This window comes from Acanthaster planci, linkage group LG01, assembly GCF_054643075.1.
Source record: "Acanthaster planci isolate LZ-2023a linkage group LG01, COTS_SCS, whole genome shotgun sequence".
NCBI classification, from domain to species: domain Eukaryota; kingdom Metazoa; phylum Echinodermata; class Asteroidea; order Valvatida; family Acanthasteridae; genus Acanthaster; species Acanthaster planci.
The window spans coordinates 34,186,516-34,199,741 of record NC_141777.1 but is presented as its reverse complement, the minus strand read 5'-3'; the positions used below and the strand labels follow the sequence as shown (position 1 = coordinate 34,199,741).

At 42.4% G+C, this 13,226-nt stretch overlaps 2 protein-coding genes across 2 annotated transcripts in view; both read right to left on the bottom strand.

Moving 5' to 3' along the window:
• LOC110979603 (gamma-aminobutyric acid type B receptor subunit 2-like) overlaps window positions 1–631 on the bottom strand; it is a 47,620-nt gene extending 46,989 nt beyond the window's left edge. Inside the window, exon 1 of the mRNA XM_087136476.1 lies at window positions 215–631. Within this exon, the coding sequence (XP_086992602.1) occupies window positions 215–532 (318 nt within the window). The 5' untranslated portion in view covers window positions 533–631. The remainder of the gene's footprint in view (window positions 1–214) is intronic.
• Window positions 632–1,976: 1,345 nt separating this feature from the next.
• Window positions 1,977–13,226, bottom strand: part of LOC110979652 (gamma-aminobutyric acid type B receptor subunit 2-like) — a 51,167-nt gene continuing 39,917 nt past the window's right edge. The window contains exons 10-20 of the mRNA XM_022235658.2: window positions 12,986–13,187; window positions 12,710–12,888; window positions 11,310–11,387; window positions 10,190–10,355; window positions 9,743–9,875; window positions 8,571–8,678; window positions 8,004–8,126; window positions 7,246–7,392; window positions 5,947–6,135; window positions 4,740–4,880; window positions 1,977–3,782 (exon numbers count right to left, since the gene is read on the bottom strand). Coding sequence (XP_022091350.2) covers window positions 3,567–3,782; window positions 4,740–4,880; window positions 5,947–6,135; window positions 7,246–7,392; window positions 8,004–8,126; window positions 8,571–8,678; window positions 9,743–9,875; window positions 10,190–10,355; window positions 11,310–11,387; window positions 12,710–12,888; window positions 12,986–13,187 — 1,682 coding nt within the window. The 3' untranslated portion in view covers window positions 1,977–3,566. The remainder of the gene's footprint in view (window positions 3,783–4,739; window positions 4,881–5,946; window positions 6,136–7,245; window positions 7,393–8,003; window positions 8,127–8,570; window positions 8,679–9,742; window positions 9,876–10,189; window positions 10,356–11,309; window positions 11,388–12,709; window positions 12,889–12,985; window positions 13,188–13,226) is intronic.

Below are 13,226 nucleotides of genomic sequence, written 5' to 3'. Positions count from 1 at the left end.
TAAAAATGTAGCTCTCCCTTCTATCATAGGAACAGGGTCCCCAAATTTACAGTTCCTTATCATACTGCATGCCACTCATCAAACTGTTATATCGTCACATACCAAATTGCCATAACTTTGTGGTCCTAGAAACACTTAAAGACAAGTTTCAACTAGTGAGTCGCAACTTCACTTTCACTGAGAGCCGAAGGATGTGGGTACGGGGCGGCCTTACCTTGGAGTCGTTCCACACCATTCGAAGCTCGTATCCTGCCAAGATATCAGAGCGATTGTTGATATGTTCCAGCGCCATCTCCACACCCAACAGCGCGCCGCTGGCATCCAAGCCACCACCAGGCAGGGCAAAGAGCCCGCCGATGTACAGGGGCCGAAGCATGGTAGCCGCAGGCCCGTTTGGGTCCGTCGTGACCGCACTCCCAAAGTCGTTGGTAACATCCGGAGGATAAAAGGTGGTCTGTGAGTTCACCCTCATCAAATAAGTGACTGGACCATAGATAAAAATAAAAGCTGCATAGACACTAGCGGCACCCATGGTAAATATTCAATTATGGCAGACTCTATTGGGTTTTCTTCCGTCATTGACGGCAAACATAAAAGACTGTTATGCCTTGACCAGTAATACCGTACAACGCTACTTTAATCGGGCTACTTGACCAAACGCACGTCTGGCATTATGGCCCCATTATATTGCAACCAAAAGAGGTCATGCACTGCGTGATTGCCACAGTAATTATGCTGGTACCTATATGGCTTTATGTATTAGATTTGGCCTTGAGGAACTCTTATTACAGAATATTAAGAATTTTACGATAAGACAAAATGAATATTTGCTTTCACTTATTAGTATTAACATGATATATTTGTTCGGGTAGGACCACCTACTTTTAACGGTGTTTGAGTTTAACCCATGTAGGCTATATGGTTTAGACACATCTCCTTATTTTCATGTATAGTGAAGTAAATGTAAGTAGTTTTACGACGCAGCAAAAATAAATCTAACTGTAATCGCCAGTAAAGTTTCTGTTCTATATTCCTAATGCTTGTTTGTAAAGCGAAGCCCACATGTAATACTCTAAACGTTGTTGACATCGCGCATTCCTCACAGAGCATGAGCGATTAGATTTCCCAGACAACACCAAATGCAACTTTTACAAAGTCTGCATCAGTAAACACTAAAGTAGCCAGTGACGTAAGCAAATTAAAGCAAGCCAGCATAAATTTCACCTTGACGTTGAGCGGGGCCACGATGTGCCGTAAAACCGATGTACACGGAGGTAGCCGTCTTCATAAAGAGAATCTCCTACCCATGAAACGAAATTGAAGTGTCTTGCTATAGACTTCCGAGTTCGGTGTAGAACTCCAGTCGTCTGATGTCCTGTCCTACTGCGTCTGTGCACTTAATTCTTGCCTTTTGTTTGACAAATCTGAAACATCGTGTGAAAGAATATAGTTTCCGAGTGGAAAGATTCTTTTCAGCAAACTTGAGCTGGCATTGCATAATGTACAATAATCTGCAGAAATGTTTGGACTTTTCCAAAGGGTCTTTGCTCTGATTTCTCCAGACTGTTGACGACTCAAACGGGTGTTTTGGTACTCTGGTATGACTGTGAAACGTAATTGAAGACTTGGCTCACAGATCTTCGATTAGGGACTTTGGCCAAAACTAAAGCTCGAAATGTAGCAAGCAAGAACCGATCTGAAGTCTACATTTGCTCTTTTTTCGTATTTCTGTTTTAATCAGTAGTGTTTTGCTTCTTTTATCTTAAATTGTAAGTAAACTGTTCTGTAAAACACAGAATTTTAAATTAAAAGAATCTTTACAAGTCAGCCTTTCTTTGAAATATATTCTTGCGTGCGTGTTATATCTTTCACTTTCGGCGATATCATAACTATATATTGTGAATTTTTGTGAAAAAAATCGGTTGAAAGTTCACAAGGTTATAAAACAGAATAGATTTTATTCACATCAGGAGACGTGATAAACAAATTCATTTATTAATGAAATTCCTTACAGAAACGCACGAGAAATATCATTTCCAAGACCACACCTAGTGTTATTTCAACACACATATCCGGTGAACTTCAGCCATTCCCAATAAATCAACTGATTAAAATATTCAAACACGTGTTTCTTTCAAAAGCTCCTTTAAAACACGGACGATGTTTCACCAGGCAAGACATTTTGAAAGACGAAAAATACATTTCTTACACAATTTTTTTATTAATATAGTACTTCAACACAACATATTGCAATCCCATTTACATTTTCATCTTTCAAACCCACCATCAATATACCAGTGAACTACCCTGTTTTGTTTACGAATTATTGCACAGTGTTCTACGTGGCTACGTTTGCCAATTATTATCGGGTTGAGGGCGCTATTTAAACAAAGCTGCAACAAGTGAAACGTTGACTTGCTCCTTTATACAAGTCCAATCCCTATACACACTCCAGCCTATTGTCACTCAACACATCCCCCTAGATTTCTGAAAAGAATTCCTGAGATACCAGTATAACAATGACCAACACAAAGGCGGGGGGGGGTCTCTCTGTTCCATAGTTTGCTTGATACCGGTGTGTACTCCTTCCCAGTGGGTTACTCAGAACCTAGTCCCCTTATGTTGACGGTCCATCATTTTTTTATAAAAAGCTCATCTTTGAAGTCTGGAAAAATATGTCTGAGGCTTAACGGTATGTATAACTTTATAGAGGCACAATTTGGAAGCAATAACTCTTTTGCAACCAAACCCCAAAATGCACAATTTGCAAATTACGTTTACAAAATAAACAACAATCACAGATTGGACGGAGGCTAGTCGAGATATGTGCACTATATGACCTTACTTTTTATATATAATACTGTTTTTGTGCAAATCCTGAACAGAATAAGTAATATCCATTGTTTAGATGAAAACTGTTATTTCACAAATTGTGTTGCTTTTAAATTAAGTGCACACACAGGACAGTACTTTTGAAATCACCAAATGTTTTCCTGCTGAGAATTCACATTTAGTCAAATTTATATTTGTGATTAATCGTACAATTCTTCATATCGTCAAAGCTTTGCATTACATGTATTTGTCATATGAGTAAATAAGGATATAGATTACTGTAAATCGTTTACATAACTTTAAGAGTCGATCGGCACAAGCTTCACACAGCGTTTAGGTCTTGCGTCGTTCATTCTAACTGATGTGACCGTCTACAGGTACAAACACAGACTTAATATTTTGCGATTGAAGCCTGTATTTGTCTTTACCCAACGACATTAATTTTGACATGATCAACCGGTCATTTTCTTTGTGAACCCAAACAGAATTTTAATATTAATAATGTTATCGGCATTTTTTTCCGCTGTGACGGCATTTTCTGCACTTAACTGGAAAATTGTGACAAAGATAAAACGGTACGTGCCATTACACGAAATGTGACGAAACAAATCAAACACACTAAAAATAGATTTGAAGTTAAAACTCTACTGTCCAGACATCAGGTTGTTCTCTTCAGCTAGTTTGACCCGTTCTTGCACTGTCGTTGCCCTGATAAAATCCACTGCCTTTGGGTGCTAGACAGCCGCTGTGCTCACACCGGCAGGTTCTTCCATGTCAACGGGTTGGGAGTGAATCTCTGCGGGGACGGCCTCATCAGCACTGTAGTCTTTCTCTCTGGAAGCAGAAAAACCACAGACCAGACCGCAGGACCAGCACCCACAGCCCTCAGCGGCCCCAGGATGCATGCTGGACTGACTGTGGCCCTGTGCTTCTTTGATCCGGTTCTCCAGCTGGGGGGGGGGATTGTAGGCAAGACTGATTAAAGTGTCAAAATTTACCTGAGGTATCATAATAGTCATTCGCTCCATCATTATTCCGGACCGCGTCTTTTGGGGCATTTGCAATTTCTGAATTTTTGGCCAACTTCTTTTCCTTCCAGTGTTGGTTGACCGGGAATCATGATAATGTCGTTTGGTTGTTTTTAACCAGTTTTACGATTAATTAATGAGCCATGTTAATTTGTATTTTAGTGCGGTCAGTTTATTTTCTGTGTAATCTTGTCGCTTCCTTATGTTATCAGTGTTTAAATACATTTTTGATATCTTGTATTTTCTGTAATTCTGTTGCTTCGGTAAATTTCAATATTCAATTATACTTATTTCTTTATAAATATTGTGTTGCCTTGTACAGTGCTGTTGAATATTTTGTATAGAAATGGCAATTTAGAAATGAAATATTTAAATATTGCGCGGCGACTACCACAAGAAGGTGCTTTATGCTTTATCTTACAGTTAATCCCAAACTTGCCTGTTTTAAAAGCTATAATTTTAAGTAGTACATGTACAGGTCCGACACTTTATGCTCAAGGTTACTGGTTAAATGCATAAAAAATCATGAAGGCTGATTTTTCAGTGTGGTTGGCAGTGTTCCTGCCGAGATTTTCTACTACAATGTATGTGTGACTCATTGCGGGATTAATGCTAGTTTTATATCTATGTTTTGTAGTTTTGAAGGTCATACTTTTGTATCCAAGCAATGTGAGAGTCTTTCCCATAATTCAATTTTACCATAACTTAGGAAGCAAGGACACGCTACATGCAGCTTAAAATCCATGGGATTTGCTTGATGATAGTCCCAAACGAGAACGGTATCAGCAATGTCAAATTATGACCTTTACGCTCGAATTGCTACTGCAGTGCTTTCTTCAACTAGGCAGGTTTCTCATACGGGATACCAAGGGGGCATACCTCTTGAATTCTGGCTTTGAGTTGCTTGTTCTCGGTCGTCACACTCGTGTTCGTGCTGGACGTCTCACTGGCGTTATTTGTTCGCGTCCGGGCGGCCGGTTGAGTTGGGTCACCGTCGGGGTACTTCACCACCGCGATAATCTGTACCGAATCGCAGTGGACAAAAATGACACAGTGTTAGTACTAGATTCTATCGGTCAGTTTCCACCTGTTCCCATTTGATGCAAGATATGGGGCGGAGAGCACCCCCTTCCTTTGTGTTGGTCATTGTTTGATCGGAATCTCAGGAATTCTTTACAGACATCTAGGGGGATGTGTTAGGTAACAATAGTCTAGGGTGTGTATAAGGATTGGACATGTGGGGGGGGGTACCCATTGGCCCCATATCGTGCACGGTATCCATTTTCGGTATATCATGCTCCTGAAAACTGGATGAAAATGATGTCACTGATCTCAATATCAAATACGGGCTTCAAACTGTGGAGGTGGACATCACAAGTTATTCCTTTTCAAATACAGTGCAATCGAAAAAATACAAAACATGCATACCAAAGTTTGTTTCGATAATCTTTAGTGCTGACACTTATGTTTCCTATTATCCTTACAAGACAGATAAAAATCCTCATAGTAACTTCAAAACAACCAAGAAGTCCACCTCAGTTCTGAACCTGATGAATAAAAATCTTAGCAAATGGACAGCAAAGCATGTCCACATCCACACGGTGCCCAGCCTTTCAAAAGCATTAGCTTCCCAATTTTGGCTCATGTGAACTCTTCAGTGTGAAGCGTTTACATGTGTACACTTCTGTATTTACCCAATTGTACCATTTTTAAGCCCCTAATTGCCTTTGATATACCCAGCAAGAAATGAGACCGAGGGGTACCCCCCCCCAACATGTCCAATCCCTATACACATTCCAGACTATTGTTACTTAACACATCCCCCAAGATGTCTGAAAGGAATTCCCCGGATTCCTGCGAGACAATGACCAACACAAAGCAGGGGGGGTTCTCTCCGTCTCATACCTTGCTGCATATGGCCTTTGGCACATCTTTAAAAAGGTTGAAGATTGGACCTGCCTGCCTAACTAAAGCATCCTCACTTTTGTAAGGCGACGAGATTAATCAAGGGACCACCAAAAGATCCCACCAGCCCCTGTGCCGCCGCACCCCTGGCCACCTGTCGCCTATCTGCTGATCAACTTACCTTGGGGACAAAGACTACGATCAGCGTGATGCTGGTGCAGAAGAGAATGATACAAGAGACAAAGACGAAGAGGGCTTCCGGGTTACTGTTGATGACGGTGCTAACCGCGGCACCGATCACACACAGGATGACCACATTGTATACACTCACACCTATCAGCTTGCTGTCGTTAAGTCCTGGAATAGACACCTGCGGACAAGGACCACTGAAACATTTAACGCTTATAAAATGGTACCCCTCAACAATCTCGTTGTAATCTAAATTCAAAAAAAGGGTGTGCGTTCAGGATCTTTTATAATTTTCATTATCACGGCCGGATATTTGAAATTGTCAGTATTAGATAAAAGCTACGACATATCTGTGCCAAGTCGAATAGCATGTAAAACCTAGTCACAGCTACCTGGCTTTATTTCTTCATAGGCCTATACACAGCAACAAATATGGGCCCAAATTAAACAGACCCTGTAACTGGACGGCAAATTAGATTTCCTGATCCCGGGTTGCTGAGCAAGTGCGTATGAGGATCATCAGTATAAACGAGGCTATTCCCTCCAGATAATCACACCATAATTTATAACATCAAATGCGACGAAATAAGATCTTTACAAAATGTTGAAAAAACTTTGGTAGGGCTACCGTAAAGTCGCAGTAAAATCAGACTCTGCTAAATTGAGTGTAATTTACAAGTTTGTGTTGCAACGCATCATTATGTAACACCTAATTGAAGACTAAACTTCTTAACCGAACTGCCGACTTCGGTCTGTGCGAGAGAGTGTTTTATTTCAAGGATGGATTTGCGCCGGGGAACTGTAAATTAATTTAATTTTGGATTTTGTCCCTGCCCGACGAGTATTTTAACACTGTATTGCTCAGTGTACAGTGTATGCCCCAGAAGGCCTGTGAAAAAACCACAAGCGTACTCGGGTGAGACTCGAACCCACGACCTCCTGCTTACCAGTGCAGTCGTCTTAACCACTCGAGCACCGAGCTTGCCGGTGTCAGCTGGCTGGTTCGAATCAGATGTAGCAGCGGCAACTGCGAGCAACTACACTGTATTTCAAGGATGGATTTGCGCTGGGAAGTGTTTTACCCGTTCTGGCACATTATGCCGAAACAGCTATTGTTTTTGTTCTCTTGTTCGCAATTGTTTAGTGTAACACCCTTGCTAGATACGTAAACACAAACACTTTAAAATGCCTTTCTTTTGAGGCATTTCTAACAAAATGACTGACTAACTTGAGAACGGGCAGGTTTTGTTTCTGATCAATTGTCCCATGCTGACAGACAGTCTGTAAATACCTTTCTTGTCTCCCAGGCCAGGAAGGTACCGAAAATAAGCAGTAGTCCCTTGTAGCCGTAGAGTGCGCCCAGCCAGTAGGTCAAGGTATCACAGCTGCAGTATCTGATGAAAGGCTGTATGATCCTGTTCGGGATCTCTGGGTCATCCTATCCGGAGAGTAGGGAGACGACAGGAAGTAATATCGGCTATTTACATTATTGTATCAACAAGACGCCCCCACTAATGTTGACACAGGCAGAAATGCAAAATTCTATAAGAGGCTGACCAAGTCTAGCTAGAGAGACATGGGAAGTCATCAAGGTGGCATCCGCCATACCTGCCCCTACTTACCCGGTTCACACCCCACGTATTGCGTTGGACAGTTCGTCCCTAGATATGCTTCACAGTGCGACAACGTTGCCGACTCTTCGGCTTAAAACTTTTTGGGAGTGTCCCATGGAATTTGTTCGAAAATAACGCATAGAGGCAAACGTTAGTCTTATTTATTGAAATTCGAGCATTTGAGCTGCATAAAAATCTGTCTGCCCTTTATCAAATGTGGCACACGTGCGAATCACGAGAATTTCTTTTAATTGAACTCACAAGCAGTGACATCTTGCCCAGTAAATCAAACCTGCCGGGCCATACCAAATAACGGCATGCATGGCTTTGTATTTAAAAGCCATCCACAGTGAACTTTCTGCTCACACTTTGGCACAGGTATACTGTAATTTTTCCACTTATACCAGACAAAATCATTTACTGAGTGCGTGCTTACCTGCTGGTAGAGATCCTCTGATTGAAGCTTGACGGGGTCGATCACTTGCCACATTATCAGAATGATGACGTCAACGAGGAGAAGAACAAAGACCATGACAAAGAGCTGTCTATCTGTTACGATCTAAAGGCGGACAATATTGAGTTACTAGTTTATAATCTGGACCTTGGAAGTAAAGTTTCTCCTGATTCGATTCTATGGGCACAAAGTGTGACGTGAATGCCAATCTATGGGCAATATTCAACAGGAATCGATTTGACAAAGTAATTGTTTCCAAACTTTCCTAAAAGTTGAGCACAATTTATCTTTCTCTTCAAGGAAATATTCATATAAACGCAAATTATTTGTACCATCCAACTTGAATCCAAAATAGAGTTTCCTGAATGTAGTTTAACACATACATGTACCTATTTCAGTCCAGCTCAGGGAAGTCCTGAAATGGCTTTCATACAAACCATAGTCTGAGTTCAAAACGGGTACTGATTTTGGTAACAAAATATTACCCCCACCAGGCCAATGGTTGGAGCATTAACAACACTGAAAATGTCGCTCAATGTCCGTCCTTACCCGACGTTTGGGAGTTTTGAAGGCGGCAACTCGATGTACCCGCCAAGTCTTGCTGAACATGGCCCCGAACGCCAGCACAAAGCCAATAGATAGAATCCACGTCTTCACCTTCAGGAGCAAAAGGGGAAGAACTGTAGTCCGAGAATCTATTTAGGAATACGCAACAAGTACCAAGAACAGGACATCGTCTTGTATTGCAAACGACGTCCTTTAATAAAACACATAATACATTTCATAAAAACCATGCAATTAAAGTGGGTTGCACAACTGCTGACTCTTGGGATAATCTGTCGAGACAATAAAACTGGAATAGCTGCAGGGGCTTTAATAGATGCGCAATAATGTATTGGTATAGTGGCACAACGCTCGTGGACAGGCGGCACGCGCGTGTTACGTGCCTGATCGGCCAATAGGATGTCGTGAGTTGCTAACTGCACGCGCGCGTCAAGCTGAAGAATGTGCTTGTGAATGCTGTGCCACCACAATCATGACGTCTCCTCACTTTGGATGCGTTCGATTAGCTTACACGTGTAAGTCAAACTTACACCAGAGCGTTCGTTTAGCCATCACGTGATCTTCGTGCCTGCCCTGGTGTCAGCCACTACTACCCCAGCTGGCGAGCGGGTCTCTGGAGGCTGCCCGAGTGTAATGACGTCACGGATGGACTGTTAGAGCATGGACGTACATGATGGAACGTGGCGGGGACTTGACCTTTTTCCCAGAATGCCTTGGAAAACACACTGTAGCGTTCGATAAGCCTCATTTTGAGGCTTCCTTTTAGTGTAACACTGGTGTGTTCAGGGAAGCTAATCGAACGCATCCATTGGTTTACACCAAAGATCGTATAGCGCCGAAGGCGCAAGATGGATAACTCTGCCTTAAAGATGTAATTACCATGGGCGCCATTTGAGCAAGCGATACACCTGCGCAGTTTACGGTAACGCTTGGGCGCAGGCTCACCAGGTGCACGTGCCTGCCGCGGCGCCTGCGCCTGTGCATTAATGTGCATTGCGCAGGCGTATCGCTTGCTCAAATGGCGCCTATGCGATTACAACGTTTTACGTGCATTTACGGTGAAGTTCGCCATCTTGCGCCGCCTCGCGGCGCTATACCATCCTTGGTTTACACCTGGAGAATTTTAACTAATACAACATCAATTTCAGTATTCTTACATAACACATTATTTCAAAAAGATCCTCTGAGATGATATTGGTGTCTAGCCCAGAGATGACGACGAACAGGTACACCAAGACGGCACCGAGAATGATGAGATTATTAAGATTAGGGCTCGACATCTTCACATGCCTTAGGAGAGAAACAAAATGTTGCACAAAATGTCAATATGACTCTACCATGCTAAGGGAAATGGCGTCATGAAAGCAACACGTAATATGAAACACGAAATTAAGCCTGGCTGGTTTCTCTGTTTTTAGCATAGTTCGATTGGAGATCACGGCTTCTTCAACACCACCTTTCACGGGTGCACCGAGTTCGCGAACGGATGACAAAGTTTACGGAACTTGCTCACTGCTCCAAGCACGAAGCTGCTGCGACATTAATACAGGGTGGTTAAAGTAAAATTTGCAGGAATCGGATTTTCCTGCTCGTGTGACTCTTACCTTTGCTGCCGGTACTTCACGTTGAAAACCAGAAAGAAAAGAGACAAAATTATACAGACGGCTGTTACTCCGCAGAGGCAGAGATAGAGTACAGAGGATATTCCTTGGTATCGCCTCACGATCTCCACAACAATCTGCGGTGGTCGGTCTAATGGAGGGCCGTCACCTGCCCCAAAGAAATCCGTTAACTTATTCTTCATTCATTGTTATTTTTAAAGGAAGGGAGCGACTCCCGTTAGAACTGTGTGAATGAGGATTGTCATTATTTTAGGGGCCTATATGATATTCCCCCAATTCCCATTCTTAGCGATAATATTTATAAATGAGAGGCTTCATGAGTGACATGAAACGGAAATAATCGTTTAAATACAGTGCGTTCCGAAACATTTTTTTAAGTAACGATGGGAAAAAAGGTTAGTAGGGACGTTTCACAATAGTGCACCTACAAGAGTTTGAAATGCGCTGACCAATCACAGTGCGCAAAATCTGTCGACCAAATGCGCGTTTCGAAGGGGTCGACAGATTTCGCGCACTGTGATTGGTTAACACAATGCAAACTCTTCGAGGCGCAATATTGTGAATCGCCCGTATTGCATGGAGATGAAACCCTAAAATGAGGTATTTACTATTAACTATAAAGTGATGGTATTGTATGCTTGTGACACTCAATACTTAAACAACAGATTAAATCTTTTCTTGTATCATATTACTTTTAAAACAAGCGTTGTGTAATGATGTATTGTCATATCTCTGTTAAATGGCGTGCGATCATTTACAACCGATAGGCCTACTGTCTTCAATTCATGTACTACACGTCCATTGAAGGATCGAGGTGTACGTGCTAATTTTTACTTTATTAAGGGATTAATTGGTTCCCCTTAAATATCGATTTCAAGGGTCCAGTTGTCAGTTATCAGTTTGCAAAGTTGCGCATGCGTCAGAGCACTCTCCAATCGGGAAACATTGCCCTTGACGTTATTAAGATATCCAACGATACTGAGTCACGCTGTCTCTCGAAGCAACTGTACTGCCACGTTGTCAGTTTTGTCCTTTAGAGGCTGTCGGAGATGACTGCATAATGTGGAATATCACTTGATTGTCGTGGGCATTTGACACCTACCTTGCCAAACGATGTCCCTTCGCCATTCTATGTCGTCATTCATGGCGCTGTATAATGCAACTTGTCTCTCAGCAAAATCTGTAAAGAGCGTGTAACAGTTCACCCTGCTCAGTTTTCTTGTCTTTATTATTGATTTTTGGCTTAACTTGAGCAGAATATGTGAGCGATTGTTATAAAACTCATGTTGACTGCGTTATCGTCGAAGGAAAATAGAATGCTTCATGGATCACCGAGGGAGACTAGTTTCACTATACCCACTCGAAACGCTCAATATTTGTATACTGTTGTTCACAGACCATGCCACCTTTGCTTACAAAACTGGGCGCTCTGGTCACGTGATGCCTGTAGCGTAACCACAAGGCCACAGAGCAAACAAATGTTACAAGTTTCAGCTTTTAAAAGCAAAATCAGGACTGCGATAGAAGCAAAACAGGGTCGATGGTGAAAACGGAATATATAAATGCACTCTCGAAATGAATCATTTTCTTACTTTCATAAAGCCCAATTTTGTACATGCAACGTCCATTTTGCAACGGGAAGGCCAAGCCAAGGTTTTGTGCCTGCGTGCAGCCAACTTTCATGCAAGTTTGACCAAGACCAAGTTTGTGCACTGCCCGACACTGTCTCCTGAAATGTAGTCTAGAATGTTGAACAAACACTGAATTTTATGTAGCCCTCAGGCCAAAAATGAGAAGATTCCTAAATATTTTGGTTGCCCGGCAGCGGCAGTTGTTTGTTGGTGTGGCGTCGCAGCGCCCAAGGTCTACTACAAAGTATCCAAAGCGCTGTGTCAACAGTATATAATTGGCATTTTTCAGACATCTGATTCAACAATCCGAAGTCGAATTCACAAAATATCAAGAAAAATGTTCATGACCCATTGAATATAAAAGTGGTTTCTTTCCACTGGTGAAATTGACTTAAAGTCCTTCAACACTGTGGCCAACGTGACACATAAAAATGACTCTGGCGTGCCTTGGTACGGTATTCCTCAAATTGCAGTAGAATATTTCAAAAGCTTTTCCTAAACGTATTTCAGACCGCAGATTGACTGTCGGCTACACTCTTTCGACATTCTAAAAGCCCACTCTCGGTAAACAAAATTGGAAATTTCCACCCAATCGGAAAAAGAGTTTTGTGTTTATCGGCTATAGTTCAAACTGGCCGACACCAGAATATCTTTCGCGCTTGCATGGTGAGTGGACGTTGCCATCCTGTCCTATTTTCCTAAAAAGGAGAAAGAGTTGTGTTCAACCCTGCGCAAGGCATTACCAAACAGTCATTCGGTCTGTTAAATTGCTATAATGTTGATGCATGGTTTTTATACAGAACCTGAAGGGTACAATGGGCAGAGAAGGGAATGTTATGAATTGACAGGAACGTGCCTGTTTTATTCGTACCTGCAGCGACACGGCATATAAATGGAAACAGAGCGTCACAGTCTGCTATCTCTAGTATCCCGCCTTTTTCAAAGTCCATGTAAACGCATGCACCGTCTTCGGTGACGTGTGGTGAACTGCCGGCGGGAATCCAGGACGCGTTCACTTCACTCGCTCCCTTCGGCAGTACAGACACCAGCCTAGTGTAAAATAAATGCCAAAAGAGCAGCTCAGAGGCAACAACACTTCTCAAGCAAAAACAAAATGACGCTGAACAATGATACGGACATAGTTTACCATTTGTCTGGAGCGGCTTCCGGTTTGGAAGTCCACTCACTGATGAGGAATTCATGGTCGAGTTGGCTGTCAAAGTGAGCGAGAGCAGCATCTGGACGGAAGGCAGCACAGAAGTTCCCGGCCCTCTCGTAGGGAAGCACAGGCTGTGAGACAAACCGAAAGCAGGAGGACAGATAGAGGTGCCAACCATCGGGGCAGGAAGCTGAATAATGCAAGAATAGCACAAAAAAGAACCACGTGA